The sequence below is a fragment of the Pseudophryne corroboree genome, chromosome 4 (assembly GCF_028390025.1).
Source record: "Pseudophryne corroboree isolate aPseCor3 chromosome 4, aPseCor3.hap2, whole genome shotgun sequence".
In the NCBI taxonomy this organism is placed as follows: domain Eukaryota; kingdom Metazoa; phylum Chordata; class Amphibia; order Anura; family Myobatrachidae; genus Pseudophryne; species Pseudophryne corroboree.
In genome coordinates, this window is record NC_086447.1 from 697,168,799 (window position 1) to 697,192,169 (window position 23,371).

A 23,371-nucleotide genomic window follows, 5' to 3' on the forward strand; every position below is an offset into this window, starting at 1 on the left:
CAAAATCTCCTACTGCCAGTTCAAGGGAAAAGTTAGTCAAAATCTCTCATAGTCAAAATCTCTCCGTGTGTATGCACCTTAAGGAACATCGACTGTAAGGGTAGACTGGCCAAAGCAGTAGCATTGCTGGCGCCATTTTTCTCTGCATACATGATGGCAGCTGAGTGCAGAGACATGCCTAAAAACGCCCATGACACACCTGCATTTTTCCAGCCACTCCCCAATAACACATCCAAACGGTCACTTCCTGTCTATTACTTCTCCATGAAATCCTTGCGAGCGAGATTGCAGTGGCACCTTCACGCATGCGCAATGCAATTGCAGCACAAATGCGCAGTCTGCTGATAATCGGTTGCATGAACATCGGCCATTGCATACAAACATGAATTGGGCCTTGTGTACTGACAGACCTAAATGAAATTGAGTATATTAACTTCTACCACAGCCCATGAGGCAGAGGCAGAGTGAGTAATATGCCATTTTACATTGCGTACATTATGTAACGTCATTCCGTGCCTGCACAGTGAAGAGAGCTGTATGTGCCTGTGATACCTGCACATATGCTCATGTGCAGAGGGACAACATATTGGGAGGTCAGAAGCCTGTACAAATACTGGTTGATGGCACTAGTGAATCACTTGTAATTGGCAGAATGCAAATGCACCGCTGATGCTGATTGGTTCTCTCATACATTGTGCATTTATGTGTCTGCTTTGACAATTGTTTTCTTTGCTACATAGGACAGAGTTTTTCTTCTGTGTTAGGATTTTACAGTTTCATTGATGCCTCATAAGGAATGCCCTATTCACTGTCAGAACTTTTGGTTAAATACATGGGTGTAACTGATTCCAGGAGCAACACTGCGCTTTGTAAGTTCAGTCAGGGAGGCTTGCAGCTGACTGTATAGGGCAGTGGCGTGCGGTGAGGTCAGTGGCTGGTGAGGCACTACAGCCATAATGTCCGCCGAATCTGCCGATGACCCCTACCGCCACCGAGCCAATGCCCGCTACTGCCCCTGAGTCGATGCCCACTGCCACCGCCACCGGCTTACAAACTCGGCCACCATAAACTGACCCATCCCTCCGCCACTAATTTGTATCTCACTCCGATGCCGCCAATGGCCGCTGCCTGCCTGCTCATCATACTTGTGATATATTGTACATTTTTATAGAAAAAAAATGAGTGTTTGGTACTGGGAAGGGAGTGGGAGGAGGACATAAATGCAATTCTGTTGTCCAGGGCTTCCATTAACTTAATGGAGAAGAGTCTGAATGGGTTAAAAAATGTAAAAAAAAAAAAAAAATGCGTGAGTTCCCCCCTCCTAAGTATAACCAGCCTCGGGCTCTTTGAGCCGGTCCTGGTTGTTTAAATACTGGGGAAAAATTGGACAGGGGTTCCCCGTATTTAGACAACCAGCACCGGGCTCTTAGTCCGGTCCTGGTTCCAAAAAATATGGGGGACAAAAGATGTAGGGGTCCCCTGTATATTTAAAACCAGCACCGGGCTCCACTAGCCAGGGACATAATGCCACAGCCGGGGGACACATTTACGTAGGTCCCTGCGGCCGTGGCATTACCCCCCAACTAGTCACCCCTGGCCGGGGTTCCCTGGAGGAGTGGGGACCCCTTAAATCAAGGGGTCCCCCCCCTCCAGGCACCCAAGGGCCAGGGGTGAAGCCCGAGGCTGTCCCCAGCACCCCTGGGCGGTGGGTGCCAGGCTGATAGTCATGAGTGTTAAAAAAAGAATATTGTTTTTTGTCGTGGAACTACAAGGCCCAGAAAGCCTCCCCCGCTTGCTGGTACTTGGAGAACCTCAAGTACCAGCATTCGGGGAAATAACGGGCTCGCTGGTACTTGTAGTTCTACAACAACAAAAATACCCAAATAAAAACACAACACACACACCGTGAAAGTAAAATTTTATTATAACACACTTACACACTCACACATACTTACCTACATCCCACGCCGAGAATCACGTCCACTTGTCCAGTAGAATCCTATAGCGGACCTGTAAAAATGAGAGATTACTTACCTACATCCCACGCCGAGAATCACGTCCACTTGTCCAGTAGAATCCAACAGTGGGACCTGTAAAAGTGAATGAAAATAAGGAGTTACTGAATGAAAATAAGGAGTTACAGAGGGGGGAAAAGGAGAGAGAGAGAGAGAGAACATACCTGCTGCTGTTGTCTGCGGACGGACCAGCCGCCCGGAGAGAGCCGCACACAGTACAAGCAGTCAGCGGGAGGGGAGGACGGAGCCGCCGGACTCTGGCAGCTGTCAGGTGCCTGTGTGCGGGAGGGGGGGACGGGGCCAGCGGAGCATAACAGGGGAGAGCAGCAGTCACTGCAGACCCACCGCTGCTGCTGCTCCCCTCCCAACTTCTGCCTCCCGTCGCGTCTTGGTGATTGGACAGCGGATCCAGTGCTGGATCCGCAGTCCAATCACAGCTGCCTCGCTGACATGGGGGTGGTGTCCCTGTCAGCGAGGCACTTTTTTCAGTGCTGCTTTGCCATTGTATTTCAATGGGCTTTTACAGCCCGATGCTAGGCTCCGCCCCCCGCTCTCTCCCCGTTCCTATTCTGTATGGGAGGCACTGCTAACAGTGCCTCCCAAAGTAATTTCACCCCCCAAAAAATATGCCATTACATAAGGAAGATACTTATGACATAGAATATGTGTCATAAGTATCTTCTATGTATTCTTTTACTAATTAATCACAGGGGAGGCACTGCCTCCCCTGACTGCACGTCCCTGGTATAGGGAAATATGTCTGTCCAGACTCATGCAAACAGCATGCTGCAGTTATTGGCTGCAGTTAGGCACATGGTTGCAGCAGAGTCCTTGCTTTCAACATGGGTGATAATTATATACACCGGAGGAATGTCCAAAATCAGACAAGCACTATAGTACTATTAAATGAAATCCTGATCCTTTAACAAAATTCACTATTACAATTTTACAATTTACTGAGTATGTTGACCGAAATAGTAAGTGGGCCTCCTGGTGCAATAATACTTCTACACAAACCGAAATGTATTCCAAAATTTTAAGAAATGCACATACAAGATAATAAAGATAAAATTGCTTATCTGAGAATATCGGATGTATGTTCAGTGCCATTTATAGATATGGGCAGTGCCACTTAGATGCATGCACAGTGCCACCTAGATGCATGGGCAGTGCCACTGCCACCTAGTTGCATCGACAGTGCCACTTAGATGCATGGGCAGTGCCTCTTTGATGGATACACATTGCCACTTAGATGCATGCGCAGTGCCACTTAGATGAATGGGTGGATAGACAATACCAATTAAATGCATATGCAGAGCCTGTTCCACTTAGATGCAGGTTCAGTGCCAGTACCACTTAGATGCAGATACAGTGTCACTTAGATGCATTCGCAGTGCCACTAAGATGCATGTACAGTGCCACTTAGATGCATGCACATTGCCTGTGCCTCATAGATGCATGCACAGTGGCAGAAAATAATTAACTTGTTGCTGGTGAAAAAAACATTACATTATGGTTGTTAATGATCTGACCATTATGGGGCAGATTTAACAACGAGTGATATTATTGTTATCATTAGTTATTAAACTTAAATGGTGTTCTAGCCAATCAGCTCTAACAACTAATGGGGAAAAAACTAATGGGGGCACAACTACTGAGGGTGCAGTACTGGGGGCAAAACTACTGGAGGCACAACTACTGGGGGCACAGCTGCAGGGGGCACAACTCTACAGGAGGCAAAACTGACCATGCCCCTTCCCTACTAAGCCGTGCGCCGGCGGCGCGCTAACCCTATTTAACCTGTGGGGGGGGCAGCAAAGGAAACTTTCGCCCTGGGCGCCACAAGGTCTAGAACCAGCCCTGCTTGCCTGCACAGTCTATCTGGCCTTACGATACCGACCCCACGGGAGCGCGCAACGGGATCGAATCTGTATCCCAAGGTGCCTAACACCTTGAGATATGCACTAACGTTTCATAAGATTTTGACTATAGAGTCAAAATCTTACAGATTTATCTCACCGTGTGAGCTTTATGTCATCAGTGCGGCAAAGGTCTCAGTTTGTATATAACTATATAACCTTGAAAATCCTTGGTGACACTATAATGTACATGATGCATTATTCCATATAGTAAATCATTTTCATGGCATTCAAAGTAAAACTTTCTTTAGTAAGAGAAACCTTGCAACCTCTGTGCTGTGTGAATATGAGGAATGCAGCACACACCGGCAGTGAGGTGGAGCTCTGATAGAGGGAAGGTGACTTTGCAGAGTTTGTGCTAGAACTATGAAGCTGAACAGTAGTTCCAAGACTGTTGTTTCTTTACAGGCTGTGAAGCGTCAGATCTCTCTGGAGCAGCACCTGCAGACCCTGCGCGAGGGTGACCACACGCTGCAAGTGCTGCAGGAGTCCCTGGAAGAACTGGATAAGCAGCTGACTACATACCTGACGGACAGAGTTGATGCCCTTCGATTGCCTCAGGAAGCTCAGGTATCTCAGCAATGCCGTTCATGTGTCTGAGAGCTGCCTGACTTGTTGTATTCCCCCCGCAGCTTAAACAGCTTTTTACATCTCTGTATTATAATAGCTGTAAAGGAATGGGACACTCTACTTCACTTTCACTGTGGTGTTGATACTGGCATTGAAACAACACATTTTTGTATTAACTCCAACCATTGTTCTACCTTCAAGTCATACTGAGAGTTCTGCTAAAAACTTCATCTTTCATACTCCGCACAGATCCGTCAGGTCTCACTTGCTTTAAAATAGTGATGATGTATTATTTATGATGGAAAAGTGCTCAGATTTACATATCTGGGCTAGTTAATGTCAGCCACATGGATTTAACACCAGTCTATTTGCATGATTGAAAATAGGCCCTCATTCCGAGTTGTTCGCTCGCTAGCTGCTTTTAGCAGCATTGCACACGCTAAGCCGCCGCCCTCTGGGAGTGAATCTTAGCATAGCAGAATTGCGAACGAAAGATTAGCAGATTTGCGAATAGAAAATTCTTAGCAGTTTCTGAGTAGCTCCAGACTTACTCAGCCATTGCGATCAGTACAGTCAGTTTCGTTCCTGGTTTGACGTCACAAACACACCCAGCGTTCGCCCAGACACTCCCCCGTTTCTTCAGACACTCCCGCGTTTTTCCCAGAAACGCCAGCGTTTTTTCGCACACTCCCATAAAACAGCCAGTTTCCGCCCAGAAACACCCACTTCCTGTAAATCACACTCCGATAACCAGAACGATGAAAAATCCTTGTTATGCCGTGAGTAAAATACCTAACTTTTGAGTAAAATAACTAAACGCATGCGCTCTGCGAACCGTGCGCATGCGCAGTAAGCGACTAATCGCAATATAGCGAAAATCGGCAACGAGCGAACAACTCCGAATGACCACCATAGTGTGGAATGATTTATACAAACTGAAACACTCTGCTGCCCTCTAGTGGATTTCTTGTGATTATTTTTAACTTGATATTCAAATAAACTTGAAATGCAAATTTCTGCTACTAAAGACCAGTTATAATAAGGGATAAACAATTCTGTAATGCTAGGCTTACCATACTATTCCTATAAACTGGGACAGGTATTAATTACACAGGTTCTGTGGCTGGCTGACTTCAAGCCTGGTTTTTAGCAGCAAGATAACTGGTGTAATTCACGAGAATCCTGCTTTACAGGGATAGTATATTAAGCCTATGTAATGCTCTATTTAATTTGTTTATGTAGGGAGTTTTTTTATTTGATAAATTTGTCATGCTGTTAATGTCATTGTAAATGGAGTAACCAAGGAGTTCTGTGATAATATTGTACAAGCCATTATTGCATGACCATGATCTGAAACAGGGCTTTTCAGGATTTTACGACAGTGTACATACGTGATCTTCAGCATCATGGTCTAACACCTATAAAATTATTGCAGTCCATATGAGCAGCTATCCACAGAAAAGCCATAAAGCTCTACTCCTAGTGCATCGATTTACCAAGTACAAAGCTCAGCCCTAAGCTACAATGGGAAAGTACATGTGCAAGATAGAGACTATTTAAGGACCTTTCTGTTCCTGATTAAAAAAAGGAAAAAAAAAAACCTTGATTACAGTGTTTGCTTTAAGGGTAAGGCAGGGATTTGTCAGATAAGAACTGTGTGGCCCCATGTACATGCACCAAACTTGCCTACCTGACCCTCTCCATGAGGGAGAAAATGCTCTGTTCCTGGACTTTCCTGGTAATGTATGATTGCCATCACCTGTGGTGAGCTAGTTGATTGATAAGAAAGGTGTTTCACCACAGGTGATGGCAATCATACATTACCAGGAAAGTCCAGGAACAGAGCATTTTCTCCCTCATGGAGAGGGTCAGGTAGGCAAGTATGACATGCACATGCGTACATACCGAACTAGGGTTAATTTATGTCGTGAGCCAATTAACCTACCAGAATATTTTGGGATTGTGGGAGGAAACCAGAGTACCTGGGGGTAGGGCCAGTTCTAGACCTTGTGGCGCCCAGGGCGAAAGTTTCCTGTGGCACCTCTCCCCCAGTAAAATAGAGCTGGTGCGCGCCCAAAAATAGTGACGTGGCCACAGTTATCCCCCTGTACTTGTGCCCCCAGTAGCTGTGCCCCCTGTACCTTTGCCAAAAGTAGTTGTGCCCCCTGTAGCTGTGCCCCAGTAGTTGTGCCCCCAATAGTAGTGCCCCATGTAGTTCTGCCCCCAGTAGCTGTGCCCCAGTAGCGCCGCTTACAGACACACACACAATTAAAAAAAAATAGCCCCGTTCCTGCTTCCGGACCGCTGCTGCGCTGCCCTCCGTCTCCGGCCGCCGGCTCCTCTCTATGGGAGAGATGTCATGACGTCTCTCCCATAGCAGCACTGTACTGACAATTATGACCTCTAGTGTCTGTCAGTGGAGCCGGCTGCAGGGGCTGGCTGGCAACGTTCAGCCTGGGGGGCAGACTCAAGCATGTGGCCCAGCTTTTCACAGGGAATGCAATGCAACAGCGGCCCTGGAACCCTTAAATTGCACTGGCCCGGGGCGCAGATGGCACCCTGCCCAGCCAGCTCCTGGCGCCTGCTGCAGCCGGGGAGCGGGGATCAGTAGCGGCTCTTGCCACGGCGGTGGTGGCGCCCTGGGGAAAGTGGCACCCCAGGCAAAAATCCTGCTTCTCATGGTAAGAACAGCTACTGCCTGGGGGGAACCCACGCAATTACAGGTAAACTGTATAACTTCAGACAGGGCCATATGGTACTATGGGCCTAATTCAGCATGGATCACTAATTAGAGAAATCGCAAATGGAGCGATCATTCAACGACTACACATGCACGTGAGGTAATAGCAACAGAAAATGCGTACAGATCGTAAACGCAATACAGCTGCTGTTTGACTGACAGGAAGCCGACGTTTCTGGGCGGAAACTGACGTTTTCTGGGTGTATCAGAATAAACCCAGGCGTGCCCAGGCGTTTTGAGTAGAGTCTCTGACGTCAGCGCAGACCACTTCCAGCCTGTCTCAGACGCAGATTAGTTGCAGCCTCAGACCTACTCACATTTGCTCAGATGGCAAAGACTGTTTGAAATTCCAGGATTTGTGTATGCATCTGCGAGTGGATAGTGATCTGTGATGCATTTGCAAATTTGTTGGGGCGGTTTTTCTTTTTGCAGGGCGGCGAATTTCTACTTGCAGACAACTGCAATTTCTCATATTAACGATCCATGCTGAATTAGGCCCTATATTGTATATTGGGGGTCATTCCGAGTTGTTCGCTCGGTAAATTTTTTCGCATCGCAGCGATTTTCCGCTTAGTGCGCATGCGCAATGTCCACACTGCGACTGCGCCAAGTAAATTTGCTATGCAGTTAGGTATTTTACTCACGGTTTTTTCTTCGTTCTGGTGATCGTAATGTGATTGACAGGAAGTGGGTGTTTCTGGGCGGAAACTGGCCGTTTTATGGGTGTGTGCGAAAAAACGCTACTGTTTCTGGGAAAAACGCGGGAGTGGCTGGAGAAACGGGGGAGTGTCTGGGCGAACGCTGGGTGTGTTTATGACGTCAAACCAGGAACGACAAGCACTGAACTGATCGCAGATGCCGAGTAAGTCTCGAGCTACTCAGAAACTGCACAGAGATGTCTTTTCGCTATATTGCGAATCTTTCGTTCGCAATTTTAAGAAGCTAAGATTCACTCCCAGTAGGCGGCGGCTTAGCGTGTGTAAAGCTGCTAAAAGCAGCTTGCGAGCGAACAACTCGGAATGAGGGCCATTGTGTCTTAGAGGCAGTTGTAAAGTACACTTTGTAATTGTCATTATCATTATTCCAGACAATGGATTAACAAATCATATAAAAAAATACAAAACCCTCGGTATCCGGACTCTGGGTCGACAACACTTAGGTCGACACCCATTAAGTTGACAGTGAATAGATTGACAGTAGAAATAGGTCGACCCGACCATTGTGTCGACATGAGTTTTTCACATTTCTTTTCTTTTTTTGAACTTTTTCATACTTTACGATACATGTGGACTACGATTGGGAATGAAAACGGTCAGTTGCCACCCAGAAACGCCCACTTCATGTCAGTCACTCTGCAGCAACCAGTGCGACTGAAATGCATCACTAGACCCTGTGCAAAACTACATAGTTCGTTGTACCCGTACATCGCGCGTGCGCATTGCGCCGCATACGCATGTGCAGAACTGCCTTTTTTTAGCCTGATTGCTGCGCTGCGAACAAATGCAGCTAGCGATCAACTCGGAATGACCACCGGAGTCTGTATACAAAACAGAACGGAACCTGTACTGGAAAAAATCTGAGGCTGCTACATAGCAGCACTTCATATACAGATTCAGAGACAGTTCCACACACATATACAGATGTCATACTGTATATCAAATTAATCAGCACAGTGTCCTGTTGTGTCCTATTTGTATCACATAGTGACTAAAACGCAATTTTGTCAGAAAGACACCAGACACTAGCAGAGTCTCATGGTACTAGCGCGCCATGAGAGGCTGTCTGCAGTGACTGTAGCAATGATGTTTGAGGACACATCTGTAAGGTTGATGGAGAAGGTGCTTTGAATGTGAGATGTGGTGTTATTGCCACTGTACTTCATGGTATAAAGGAGAAGTTTCATATACGTTTTTCCTTCCAGCATGCTTTTCTGTGCATACTGACATTTGGTATGCTGAGGTAGTGATCTGATCCGGCCACGCACAGTGCCCATGCGCATTGGGAGGGATGCTTTCTGTTTTGCCTGAAATAATTCCTAAAGACTTTAAACTATTTTGTTGCAGAAAATTCAAGCTGATATAAGTAGCCATGAAACAACGTTGGAGGAGCTGAAGAAACATTTGCGACCAGTGATATTATCAACTCCAGACATCAAGTCCTCACGTGGAGGATCCCAGCTAGATGTACTCCAGGTACTAAGGTTCTTTTATGCCATTGTTTAGAGATGTTGAATAATATTACAGCCATATCATGTATTCAAATGCAGCTTATATAGTTTTTTCCTATTTTTATGTTTTGTGTTTTTTGCGATTAGTGTAAGGAAAGTTATCAGCTTGTCACACTGCTGTGTCTTGAGAGAAGATTCTGACATGCTGATGAATAGGCTGGGACGGGTGTGTTGTTGCTATGACTACAGATGTGCACGTTAAAAAACAAACAAACTTTTTTTCACCTCATTCTGCAATTGACGCAAGATTGTGCTTTAGTTGTTCCCAGTATCTATTCATAGATTATAAACTTAGGAAAATGCGAATTCACATATGGCACTCAGCACAAAGTCCAAGCAGAATCAGAACGCAAAGATTTTATTGACGAATGTTTTTCTGCTGGCAACCACTAGATGGTGCCCAAACAGAGCTATTCAATTGTAGCTCTTTTCGGGCATGATGGCTGCCGGCGTCTGCATTTCAGCTGGCACCCCCCAGAGGTGGAGAGCTGATATGCGTGAAAAGTGACCCATTTGGGTGCCCAAACTGCACTTTCACTATGGCGCCCACACTTTGGTCTGGTTTAGCTGTTTTACGTGGTTAAACCCGACCTCTATAGGCGCGATCCGCACAAAAAAGAGACACAATTGAATATCGACCCTGTGATCTCCCGTCACTTTAGACGGGAGATCAGGTGTGATAATCAGTTGAATATTGCCCATGGTGGAGGAGCCATGTTGTACTGTTTGGTTCTTTTCTGAAAATATTTGACTGCTGTACACCGCCTTGGCAGAAAGGCAAGGTTTTCCCCAGGTCAACAGATACAGGGACACAGATATGATGCAAAGGAATAACACGGTGTATACCACGGTCTGTTATAAGGCCTAATCTAGTAACAATATAAATAACCAGAGTTATATCTTACACTGTATACATGAAATTACTTACACAAGAATAGTAGCAGGTATGCAAGATTTCGTTTCTACCATATAAAGCATTAGAGTATTTATTGCGGCTGATTGGTGCACAGTAAACTTTGGCTTCCATAAGAGAGAGAATAATGCTTTAAAGTCTTGCACAGTAATGAGCCCAGCTGTAGCACTGTCTGAGTGACAAAGCTGCCTGGAGCAGCGAAACGCATCAGGAACGGGTGACATTCGCTGCTATTACAAGAGACCACTTTTTCCCTACCTTCCATCTGGTACCAGTTTGGCATACTAAACATTTGGAAACTCATTGCACTTTATGTGACAAAGTACAAGGCTGAACTTGCTCATCTGTGGACCAGGGATACTGACCTTTTTTGCATGGAGCCCCAGTGCTTGTAAGGACCATAGCTACGGAATCCCAAAGAAACTTTGGAACACACAGCCGGTAATAACATCATATAGATGGTCACACCCCAATTGTCTAAGGGGGTAATTCTGAGTTGATCGCAGCAGGAACTTTGTTAGCAGTTGGGCAAAACCATGTGCACTGCAGGGGGGGCAGATATAACATGTGCAGAGAGAGTTAGATTTGGGTGGGTTATATTGTTTCTGTGCAGGGTAAATACTGGATGCTTTATTTTTACACTGCAATTTAGATTGCAGATTGTGCACACCACACCCAAATCTAACTCTCTCTGCACATGTTATATCTGCCTCCCCTGCAGTGCACATGGTTTTGCCCAACTGCTAACAAAGTTCCTGCTGCGATCAACTCAGAATTACCCCTAAATACTATGAACTGTCCAGTTGCCTAAAAAGGGTTAAGGTCATCACTCAATTGCAGCTTGCACCCTATATCCAATTGATTAATTAGCTTGTTTTTAATAATTGTATATTTTATTCATATGTATTAAATTGTGAAGTATTTATTTTACTTTTAGCGCTGTTACTTTTCTTTTTTGTTTTGTATCCTTATGGGAGACTGACTACCTCCCAACATACAGCAGCTGGAAAAGCACTCATTATAGCGCCTGATTATATATACTTGGTATATACAATTTTGCATGTTTTATTCTTCAACCTGAAACCGCTGTTTATTCTCTGCTGCTGTTCCTAAGAGGTCACTATGTCTCTGGAGCTGTGTTTCCATCTACCTCAGCTCTATACAAGATGGCGCCCCCCTCCTAGCTGTCCTAATGCTCATCTGGCCTCTAACTGCCATTACAGTCTATTGCTACTCATCTGCCAACTCTCTCCAGATGTCCCTTTTTTGCTCCTCGGATTGTATGTTTGGGAATTTTGGAGGTCTAGTCTCCTGCAGCAGTGTGGCCCCCAAACAAGTGAAAATGATACCTCATGACTGTGGGGTATGGCACATACATGTGTACATTTCTCCTGGACGGAAAACATGTATCTATAACTCATTCACACCAACATGTGCACCTGCTTGGCTCTTCCCTACCTACATTCACTAGGATTGTGCTTGGACTGTGACCCAGGACTTTTGAAAGCATTAGGGTTGTAGCTTGTGTTTAAAGTTACAGGTTCATTTTTTATTATGATTTTTCATTATTTTTATGTAAAGGGTGATATTTTGTCTGCATTTACACTTGCAGCAGAGCTTATTTAGCTTGCATTGTGGTGTATATGGGTCTACATGCTAATAAAAAGAATGTTTTTCTATTTCCAACACTGCTGTGATTTTGTTTTCATTTGGTATTTCAAGGCACAGTAGACTTACCCTTAAGGTCAGAGACTTCGTAATCTTATCTTTAAAGCCCACAGCCATAAATGTCAGGTAGTTTATTGCAGATACAAACTGCATATTTATATTATTTTTTTCTAATATCACAGATTGTGACTACTTTATACAAAGTACATTATGTGTATACATGGGGGGGGGGGTATCCTATTTACGTCCGTTTTTCAGCCAAAAACAAAAAGAGGCTAATATTGCGATTTTTCTCTGACGTCCTAGTGGATGCTGGGAACTCCGTAAGGACCATGGGGAATAGCGGCTCCGCAGGAGACAGGGCACATCTAAAGAAAGCTTTAGGATCACCTGGTGTGCACTGGCTCCTCCCCCTATGACCCTCCTCCAAGCCTCAGTTAGATTTTCTGTGCCCGACGAGAAGGGTGCACACTAGGGGCTCTCCTGAGCTCTTTGTGAAAGTTTTAGTTTAGGTTTATTATTTTCAGTGAGACCTGCTGGCAACAGGCTCACTGCATCGAGGGACTAAGGGGAGAAGAAGCGAACTCACCTGCGTGCAGAGTGGATTGGGCTTCTTAGGCTACTGGACATTAGCTCCAGAGGGACGATCACAGGTTCAGCCTGGATGGGTCACCGGAGCCGCGCCGCCGGCCCCCTTACAGAGCCAGAAGAGCGAAGAGGTCCGGAAAAATCGGCGGCAGAAGACTTTCCTGTCTTCAGATAAAGGTAGGCGCACAGCACCGCAGCTGTGCGCCATTGCTCTCAGCACACTTCACACTCCGGTCACTGAGGGTGCAGGGCGCTGGGGGGGCAGCGCCCTGAGACGCAATAAATCGATAGAAAACCTTTTATGGCTAAAATAAATGCATCACATATAACTCCTGGGCTATATGGATGCATTTAACCCCTGCCAAAACATACAAGAAAACGGATGATAAGGACGCCGAGAAAGGGGCGGAGCCTATCTCCTCAGCACACTGGCGCCATTTTCCCTCACAGCTCAGTTGGAGGGAAGCTCCCTGGCTCTCCCCTGCAGTCACTACACTACAGAAAGGGGTTAAAAAAGAGAGGGGGGCACAAATTAGGCGCAGTATAAACAATACAGCAGCTATAAAGGGAAAAACACTTATATAAGGTTATCCCTGTATATATATAGCGCTCTGGTGTGTGCTGGCAAACTCTCCCTCTGTCTCCCCAAAGGGCTAGTGGGGTCCTGTCCTCTATCAGAGCATTCCCTGTGTGTGTGCTGTGTGTCGGTACGTTTGTGTCGACATGTATGAGGAGAAAAATGATGAGGAGACGGAGTAGAGTGTCTGTAATAGTGTTGTCACCCCCTGGGGGGTCGACACCTGAGTGGATGTACTGTTGAAATTGCGTGACAGTGTCAGCTTTGTATAAAAGACAGTGGTTGACATGAGACAGCCGGCTACTCAGCTTGTGCATGTCCAGACGTCTCATACAGGGGCTCTAAAGCGCCCGTTACCTCAGATACAGACGCCGACACGGATACTGACTCCTGTGTCGACGGTGAAGAGACAACCGTGATTTCCAATAGGGCCACACATTGCATGATTGAGGCAATGGAAAAAGTTTTACACTCTTCTGATAATATAAATACCACCAAAAAAAAGGGGTATTATGTTTGGTGAGGAAAAACTTCCTGTAGTTTTCCTGAATCTGAGAAATAAAATGAGGTGTGTGATGATGCGTGGGTTTCCCCCCGATAACAATTGATAATTTCTAAAAAGTTATTGGCAGTATACCTTTTCCCGCCAGAGGTTAGGGTGCGTTGGGAAACACCCCCTAGGGGGGATAAGGCGCTCACACGCTTGTAAGAACAAGGACTCTACCCTCTCTGGAGATGGCCGCCCTTAGGGATCCTGCTGATAGAAAGCAGGAGGGTATCCTAAAATGTATTTACACACATACTGGTGTTATACTGCGACCAGCAATCGCCTCAGCCTGGATGTGCAGTGCTGGGTTGGCGTGGTCGGATTCCCTGACTGGAAATTTGATATCCTAGATAAGGACAGTATATTATTGCCTATAGAGCAATTAAAAGATGCATTTCTATATATGCATGATGCACAGCGGAATATTTGCCGACTGGCATCAAGTATAAGTGCGTTGTCCAATTATACCAGTAAAGTGGTCAGGTGATGCGGATTCCAAACGGCATTTGGAAGTATTGCCTTAAAAAAAAAAAAAAAAAAAAAGGGGATGTACCCCAGGTCGCCTCTCAAAATAAGACGCCGTATTATCAGGCGCAGTCCTGGTTGGCAAGCGGACAAAAGGGTTCCTCTTTTCTGCTCGTGACAGAGGGAGAGGAAAATGGCTGCAGAGATCAGCCAGTTCCCAGGAACAGAAACCCTTTTCCGCCTCTGCCAAGCTCTCAGTATGACGCTAGGGCTTTACAAGTTCAGGCACGGTGGGGGCCCGTTCTCAATGAATTTCAGTGCGCAGTGGGCTCACTCGCAAGTAGACCCCTGGATCCTTCAGGTAATATTTCAGGGGTACAAATTGGAATTCGAGACGTATTCCCCTCGCCGTTTCCAAAAGTCTGTTTTACCGACGTCTCCCGCTGACAGGGAGGCAGTTTTGGAAGCCATTCACAAGCTGTATTCCCAGCAGGTGATAATTAAGGTACCCCTCCTGCAACAGGGAACGGGGTATTATTCCACACTATTGTGGTACCGAAGCCAGACGGCTCGGTGAGACCGATTTTAAAATCTAAAATCTAAAATCTTTGAACACTTACATACAGAGGTTCAAATTCAAAATTGAGTCACTCAGAGCAGTGATTGCAAACCTGGAAGAAGGGGACTACATGATGTCTCGGGACATCAAGGATGCTTACCTTCATGTCAAAATTTACCCTTCTCACCAAGGGTATCTCAGGTTATGGTACAGAACTGTCTCTATCAGTTCAGACGCTGCCGTAGGGATGGTCCACGGCACCCCGGGTCTTTACTGAAGTAATGACCGTAATGATGATATTCCTTCGAAGGAAGGGAATTTTAGTTATCCTTTACTTGGACGATTCCCTGATAAGGGTGAGATCCAGGGAACAGTTGGAGATCGGTGTAGCACTACCTCAGGTAGTGTTGCGGCAGCACGATTGGATTCTCAATATTCCAAAATCGCAGCTGGTTCCGACGACTTGTCTTCTGTTCCTAGGGATAATCCTGGACACAGTCCAGAAAGAAGGTGTTTCTCCCGGAGGAGAAAGCCAGGGAGTTATCCGAGCTAGTCAGGAACCTCCTAAAACCGAACCAAGTCTCAGTGCATCAATGCACAAGGGTTCTGGGTAAAAATGGTGGCTTCCTACGAAGCAATCCCATTCGGCAGATTCCACGCAAGACTTTCCAGTGGAACCTACTGGACAAATGGTCCGGGTCGCATCTTCAGATGCTTCAGCGGATAACCCTGTCACCAGGGACAAGGGTATCCCTCCTGTGGTGGTTGCAGAGTGCTCATCTTCTAGAGGGCCGCAGATTCGGCATGCGGGACTGGGTCCTGGTGGCCACGGATGCCAGCCTGCGAGGCTGGGGAGCAGTCACACAGGGAAGGAATATCCAGGGCTTATGGTCAAGCCTGGAGACATCACTTCACATAAATGTCCTGAAGCTAAGGGCCATTTACAATGCTCTAAGCTTAGCAAGACCTCTGCTTCAAGGTCAGCCGGTGTTGATCCAGTCGGACAACATTACGGCAGTCACCCACGTAAACAGACAGGGTGCCACAAGAAGCAGGAGGGCAATGGCAGAAGCTGCAAGGATTCTTCGCGGGGCGAAAAACCATGTGATAGCACTGTCAGCAGTTTTCATTCCGGGAGTGGACAACTGGGAAGCAGTTTTCCTCAGCACGACCTCCACCCGGGAGAGTAAGGACTTCACCCAGAAGTCTTCCACATGATTATAAACCGTTGGGAAAAACTCGACAGGTATTGCGCCACGTCAAGGGACCCTCAGGCAATAGCTGTAGATGCTCTGGTAACACCGTGGGTGTACCAATCAGTGTATGGGTTCCCTCCTCTGCCTCTCATACCCAAGGTACTGAGATTGATAAGATGGAGAGGAGTAAGCACTATATTAGTGGCTCCGGATTGGCCAAGAAGGAATTGGTAACCGGAACTTCAAGAGATGCTCACGGAGGATCCGTAGCCTCTACCTCTAAGAAGGGACCTGCTCCAGCAAGGACCTTGTCTGTTCCAAGACTTACCGCGGCTGCGTTGACGGCATGGCGGTTGAACGCCGGATCCTGAAGGAAAAAGGCATTCCGGATGAAGTCATCCCTATCCTGATCAAAGCCAGGAAGGATGTAACCGCAAAACATTATCACCGCATTTGGCGAAAATATGTTGCGTGGTGCGAGGCCAGTAAGGCTCGACGGAGGAAATTCAACTGGGTCGATTCCTACATTTCCTGCAAACAGGAGTATCTATGGGCCTGAAATTGGGGTCCATTAAGGTTCAAATTTCGGCTCTGTCAATTTTCTTCCAAAAAAGAACTAGCTTCAGTCCCTGAAGTTCAGACATTTGATAAAGGGGTACTGCATATACAGCCTCCTTTTGTGCCTTTAGTGGCACTTTTGGGATCTCCAGGTGGTTTTTGGGTTCCAAAAGTCACATTGGTTTGACACACTTAAATCTGTGGAGTTAAAATATCTCACAGAAAAAGTGGTCATGCTGTTGGCTCTGGCCTGGGCCAGGCGCGTGTCAGAATTGGTGGCTTTATCCTGTAAAAGCCCTTATCTGATTTTCCATTCGGACAGGGCGGAATTGAGGACTCGTCCTCAGTTTCTCCCTAAGGTGGTTTCAGCGTTCACCTGAACCAAACCTATTGTGGTGCCTGCGGCTACTAGGGACTTGGAGGACTCCAAGTTGCTAGACGTTGTCAGGACCCGGAAAATATATGTTTCCAGGACGGCTGGAGTCAGGAAATCTGACTCGCTGTTTATCCTCTATGCACCCAACTAGCTGGGTGCTCCTGCTTCTAAGCAGACTATTGCTCGTTGGATTTGTAGTACAATTCAGCTTGCACATTCTGTGGCAGGCCTGCCACAGCCAAAAATCTGTAAATGCCCACTCCACAAGGAAGGTGGGCTCATCTTGGGCAGCTGCCCGAGGGGTCTCGGCTTTACAACTTTGCCGAGCAGTTACTTGGTCAGGAGCAAATACGTTTGTAAAATTCTACAAATTTGATACCCTGGCTGAGGAGGACCGGGAGTTCTCTCATTGGGGGCTGCAGAGTCATCCGCACTCTCCCGCCCGTTTGGGAGCTTTGGTATAATCCCCATGGTCCTTACGGAGTTCCCAGCATCCACTAGGACGTCTGAGAAAATAAGAATTTACTTACCGATAATTCTATTTCTCGTAGTCCGTAGTGGATGCTGGGCGCCCATCCCAAGTGCGGATTGTCTGCAATACTGGTACATAATTATTGTTACCAAAAAATTCGGGTTATTGTTGTAGTGAGCCATCTTTTCGAGAGGCTTCTCTATTATCATGCTGTTAACTGGGTTCAGATCACAAGTTGTACAGTGTGGCTGGTATGAGTCTTACCCGGGGTTCAAAATCCTTCCTTATTGTGTACGCTCGTCCGGGCACAGTATCCTAACTGAGGCTTGGAGGAGGGTCATAGGGGGAGGAGCCAGTGCACACCAGGTGATCCTAAAGCTTTCTTTAGATGTGCCCTGTCTCCTGCGGAGCCGCTATTCCCCATGGTCCTTACGGAGTTCCCAGCATCCACTACGGACTACGAGAAATAGAATTATCGGTAAGTAAATTCTTATTTTTTTTTTTGTCTCAAAAACACATGGGATCCCGAACCCATGTGTTATCGTGGCACTGAGGGTTGGTTATCGGTGATTAAGCATAATCCCTGATAAATGCCGGGTATTAGGGATAATTGGATAGCCCCCTGTGAATCCATTAGCCACAGAAAATCACCTCGGCTAATTGGATACCACCCATAGTGTGTATAAATAATAATAATTATATACATATACCATTTTTCTCCCAATAGGACTCAAAGTATATATTTATACAAACATAACAGTATTTACACTGTACACCCCATATACCCTTATGTGTGGGGTGGTATTCATGTGACCGGCGGTCAGAAGACCAATGGTCACATGACCTACCCCAGCATCCCACCCCATCACTATCCCGATGGTCGGCATGCCGACCATCAGGCACTATTTTCACTTGTGGGTGTCCACGACACCCATAGAGTGGGAGTAGAACCAGTGGCGACTGCAGCGTGGTGAATGCAGCGAGCCCGCAAGGGGCTAACTGCACCCCCTCCCCCAGCGGTATCCCGGCATCGGTATGCTGTTGGGATCCCGGCGTTGGTATGCTGACCACCGGCCTCCTGACCTTCGGCCAGCCGTATGCCACACCCTTATCCCTTGTTCAACTGCCACAAGCATTTGTATATGAGTTGTGTACATCTTGAAAGATGCAATATATAAGCATTTTTAGATCTATTTGAATTCTACATCCAGATGTATTTATTTATTTATTTATTATGCGTTACTTAAATTTGTTGCCTTCCAAACCTTGCTGCCCCAGGTTGCCTCATTAGAGATGCAGATATAGTCATGTGGTTTTCTGTTATGTATCTCTTTATCACCTTAATTCTGTTTGCAAAACGATGATCCTAAGAGCATGTGGAGAAATATCTATCACTATTTTACTTCTACAGAGGAAGCTGCGAGAGGTGTCCACGAAGTTCCAGCTCTTCCAGAAGCCTGCTAATTTTGAACAAAGGATGCTGGACTGTAAACGTGTCTTAGATGGGGTGAAAGCCGAGCTTGGTGTTCTTGACGTTAAGGATATTGACCCAGATGTCATACAGAAGCACATGGATGGATGCATGGTATGGTTACCCTGTGGATCTGAGCATTGTCCAATATCAGTATTGGTGGTTGTGCTAACGTGTTACATGTCTTATACATTTTGGTAAGCATTGCATACGTTGGGCCTGATGCTGAGTTTGGACACATTGTGCTGCTGTATAGCAAATGCTGCAATAAATGTGTATAGTCCCTCATATAGGGAGTTGTACGCACCATGACCTTGCTTTCTGTCTGACCCCTCTCTTTGTGCACTCAGTTTGCTACTAGTCATTATTGTCAGTGCGCAATTGCTGTAGCCCATCATAGATGCACAAGATATGTCTGAAAACAAGTGTATTTGCACTGACCTTTGCCTACTCGAGAACACCCCATTACAACCAGTTACACCCATTCAGTGGTAAATATAGATGCGATTGAAATTCATATGATTCTGCATCGCCCTTACTTGCTTATGGGCAGAGCCATTTTAACAGCATTGGAGGCCTTGGGCAAAGCAGTGCACTGGGGCCTCTACACACTCATTCACGGGAATCGATTAAAAAAAAAAATCACACAATGCCCCTCCTGCGGTCCCACACTGTCATTCCACACGCTTCCATACAGTGAATGGCTGTCAGCATTCTGATTGGTGGAAAGGTCCAAGCATCCACCAATCAGCATGCTTGTAGCCATTTACTGTCTGGTTGCAGACTGGGAGGCAGAAAGATGCTGTCTCACCGCTCTGTGAACACCATCCTCCCCTGCTCTGAGGCCCCTAGAAATGTGGGGCCCTGGGCAGCTGCACTGTGTGCCTATACGTTACGATGGCCCTGCATACAGGTCAGGAACATTCCTGTTACATCTACACTTCTGACTGAAGAGGCATTTGGGGCTGATTCTGAGTTAGATGGATCTCTTTGCTCAGGCGCAAATGCACAGAGCTCTTACACAGTTGTAAATGTACCCATTTTTGCATTTCTCTATCCCATTATGAGTTTGTTGTTATTTGCATCAAGGCCCCTAATCCATACTGGCATAAAACTTTTTCCAAATTGTATTCCACACACAGATACTCCTATAGCATGTTTTAATTGCCCCTGTTAAACATCATTATTTATTTTAATCTTACCTGTTAAATAATCTTACTGTAAAATGCACCCATTGCGCATGCATGAATCACCAGTTTGTACTACGTGACAGTATGACAAAACACTTGTTTTTAAAATGGTTATACCATTGTATAGCGTACTTCTCTTTCAGAAACTGTACAAAACTCTGAGTGAAGTGAAGTTGGAGGTTGAGACTGTTATAAAGACTGGAAGGCAAATCGTACAGAAACAACAGACCGATAATCCAAAGCTAATGGATGAGCAACTAACAGCCTTAAAACTTCTGTACAATGATCTTGGTGCCCAGGTAAACCAATTACTCCTATCTAAGCCATCTGTGTGTGGGGATGATAAAGACAAAGGGGCCTAACTCTAATATATTAATAAAGGTACCAATAAAAGAAATAGCATTCATATTTTCTTACATCTGTTGTGAGATACTGGGGCGACAATATGGTATAGAGGTGTTGGTGGAGATTGTGCACTTTAAAGCTGGATACAGACTAGACAATGTGTGTACCCAGCGATATTGGCGGTGACGGAACCCTGCAATGGCATCGTCAAGTGCATACACACTTGCCGATGCCGGTAGCAACGAACGATGGTGCGGGTCGGTGGGGGGAATATGGGAGCGGGGGCCATGCTGCATTTTGCAACATGGCATCTCTTGTGACATCGCCAGATTGAGCTGCATGTACAGTCAACGGGCGATATAGCAAGCATTGTTGCATTATTGATGATGTTGTGGGTACACACTAGACGATATCGTGAACGATGTGTCGGAACCGGGCACATCGTCCACCATATCGTCTAGTGTTTACCCGGCTTTTGAAAACAACTGTTTGAAGTCCAGACTCCTCCCACTTTATGTGCGCATACCTGGGAAACCTCAGTCTGTTTGTGTCCTAGTGAAAGGGGCCATTTTTGGATACTGCTGCCAAGTTAGCTGTGATTATTTATTAAATAAATATATATATATTTTTTCCCTTTCTTTACATTTGTATTTCATACATAAATATACATAGCTAACATTTCCATGTGTCATCTTGTTTTTTGTTTTTTTTTGTTTTAGTTTTGTTTATTGTATTATTTCCTTCAAGGCTCATACAATTATAATTGGGAGTTCAAATCTAAACAGACTGATAGAACAGACTGATAAAATAATCTAATAATGGTCTTGTACAATCTCGAGTTCTACATTCGGCAAGCTGATGTTATGCCCCTCTCACATTTCATCAAACGATGAACGACCTTTTAAACCTTTGCCCATCTAGCCACCTCTATTCTCTTTGATGTCATATTTCTCGTACAGTCTACATTCTACACTATTTGTCAGGCTAGGTGCCTCATGATATGTCTCCAACACTCCTGATTTAATGATCATTCTGTAAATGACCATGTAGTGCAGTTTCCACCTTGGGTATTGAAGCATTCCCGTGGAGACTACATTTCAGATGAATGAATGAATGTCTGTATCACCTGTGGATTCTCAGCGTGCACAGGTCTGCTAATGACAATTGCAAAAGGCTTGAGTTTCAAGTGAATGACTGATTGACACACACACAGTCAGTCTCCTGAAAACACCTGCAGAAGTTTTGTTTTAAAATTCACGAGGCCGACGTTTTATTGTTTCTTTCTCAGCTGATGTGGGGTAAATGGATTTTGTCTGATGAAGCAGAAAATATAAAGAATGCTAAAAATAAGCAGCTCCTTAATGAGTGACTTGTAGTGATTAGTCTCTGTTCTGCCATTTGTAGAACACTATGAACTTAGCCTGTGGTATGCTGCTATATTAATGTTTTCCTTTTTACTTCTGTAGGTAACAGAGGGGAAGCAAGACCTGGAACGCGCTACTATTTTAGCTGTGAAGCTAAAGAAAGAATCAGCCTCCCTGTCTGAATGGCTTAGTGCTACCGAGTCTGAGCTAATTCTGAAATCCACAGCTGACAATCTGCGGGCAGATCTGGATGCAGAAGTTGCCTGGGCTAAAGTAAGTACTGTGCATTTATTTATCTGGTAAGGTGAAGGAAGTTGCCCACACACACACTGTAGTCATAGGCTTACCATACTATCCCTTTAAATCAGGACACTAATGAATTACACAGGTTCTGGCGCTGGCTGTATTCAAGTCTGCATTTCACCAGGTTTTAATCAGCCACAGACCTGTGTAATCCATGAGCGTCCCAGTTTAAAGGGATAGTATGACAAACCTATGTAGTGATTCTGCTTGGCCTGAGTAAAGTGACAGGATGGCTGTACCATTCGGCCACACACTTTTAATCGCATTTAACAGCAGACCAGAGGCATGCCATATAATGACCCTGTCCTTCTTAATGAGCATTACTGATGTTTTCGCTTTTTTCTGGCTTGTTTGTTTCTAGAAAACCCTTCCCTTTCTAGCACCTGATGTGAACGTATAAATTAGTTGAACAAGTTCAGTTTCTGTATTGTTGTTTGAGGAAGTGCGTATGGGATCAGTAGCTTTCCGGGAGCGCTGGTCCATCTACAGGTTGAGTCTCCCATATCTGAAATACTTGGGGCCAGAAGTATTTTGGATTTTTCTGTATTTTGGAACATTTGCTTTACTTTAACCCTTAATATACCAAGCCTACCTCGTCAACGTACTTTACCAAGCTGTGGTCTTCAAAGGACCTCACGTTTTTTTGTCTAAATTCTCAACTGTTTGATGCGGTAAATTACTAAAATTATGTTTTTTGGGTTTCTGAAGGGATACGTTCTAGTAAGGGTACGACAGTTAGCATAAAATATTTTGTTTATTTATTTCAAGAGTAGTTTGCCAATAAAAGCCATATATTCTTCTTCATTGCAGTGTGTACATTTTTACATCCGATTGGACACTGTATATTCTTGTAAAAAGGTTATATAGTTTTACTACGGTAACAATACATGTCACAGTAGTGGTTGTTTTCCTGTGTTTCTCACATATAAAAGTTCTGCATTTGTAATGTAGTATTGTGTTTTTTATAATTTACGTGTTGTTTTTTTTAAATAATATTTTATAAGCCTAATTACACAGTATTTATCTTAATACGATGCAGGACACAGGTGTAAAATAGTTGTTATAGATACGGCAGGGTCACAAAAAATAAGATTCTGGGGTCCTCAGAAGACCCCCTTGGTATACTAATGGTTAATGAGATATCTTAGGGATGGGACCCAAGTCTAAACACAAAATGCATTTATGTTTCATATACACACATCCTATTTGTCATAATTGTGTACATGAAATAAAGTTTGTGTACTTTGGGTCATCAGAAAGCAAAGGTGTTACTATCTCTATGTGTAGGCTTACTGTACACGCATGAAG

General features: G+C 45.2%; 1 protein-coding gene across 3 annotated transcripts in view; it reads left to right on the forward strand.

Moving 5' to 3' along the window:
- Positions 1–23,371, forward strand: part of UTRN (utrophin) — a 1,167,552-nt gene that overhangs the window by 357,677 nt on the left and 786,504 nt on the right. For all 3 annotated transcript variants that reach the window (XM_063917938.1, XM_063917937.1, XM_063917939.1), the window contains 5 exons: positions 4,343–4,504; positions 9,308–9,436; positions 18,802–18,975; positions 20,195–20,350; positions 21,863–22,033. In XM_063917938.1, the coding sequence (XP_063774008.1) occupies positions 4,343–4,504; positions 9,308–9,436; positions 18,802–18,975; positions 20,195–20,350; positions 21,863–22,033 (792 nt within the window). The remainder of the gene's footprint in view (positions 1–4,342; positions 4,505–9,307; positions 9,437–18,801; positions 18,976–20,194; positions 20,351–21,862; positions 22,034–23,371) is intronic.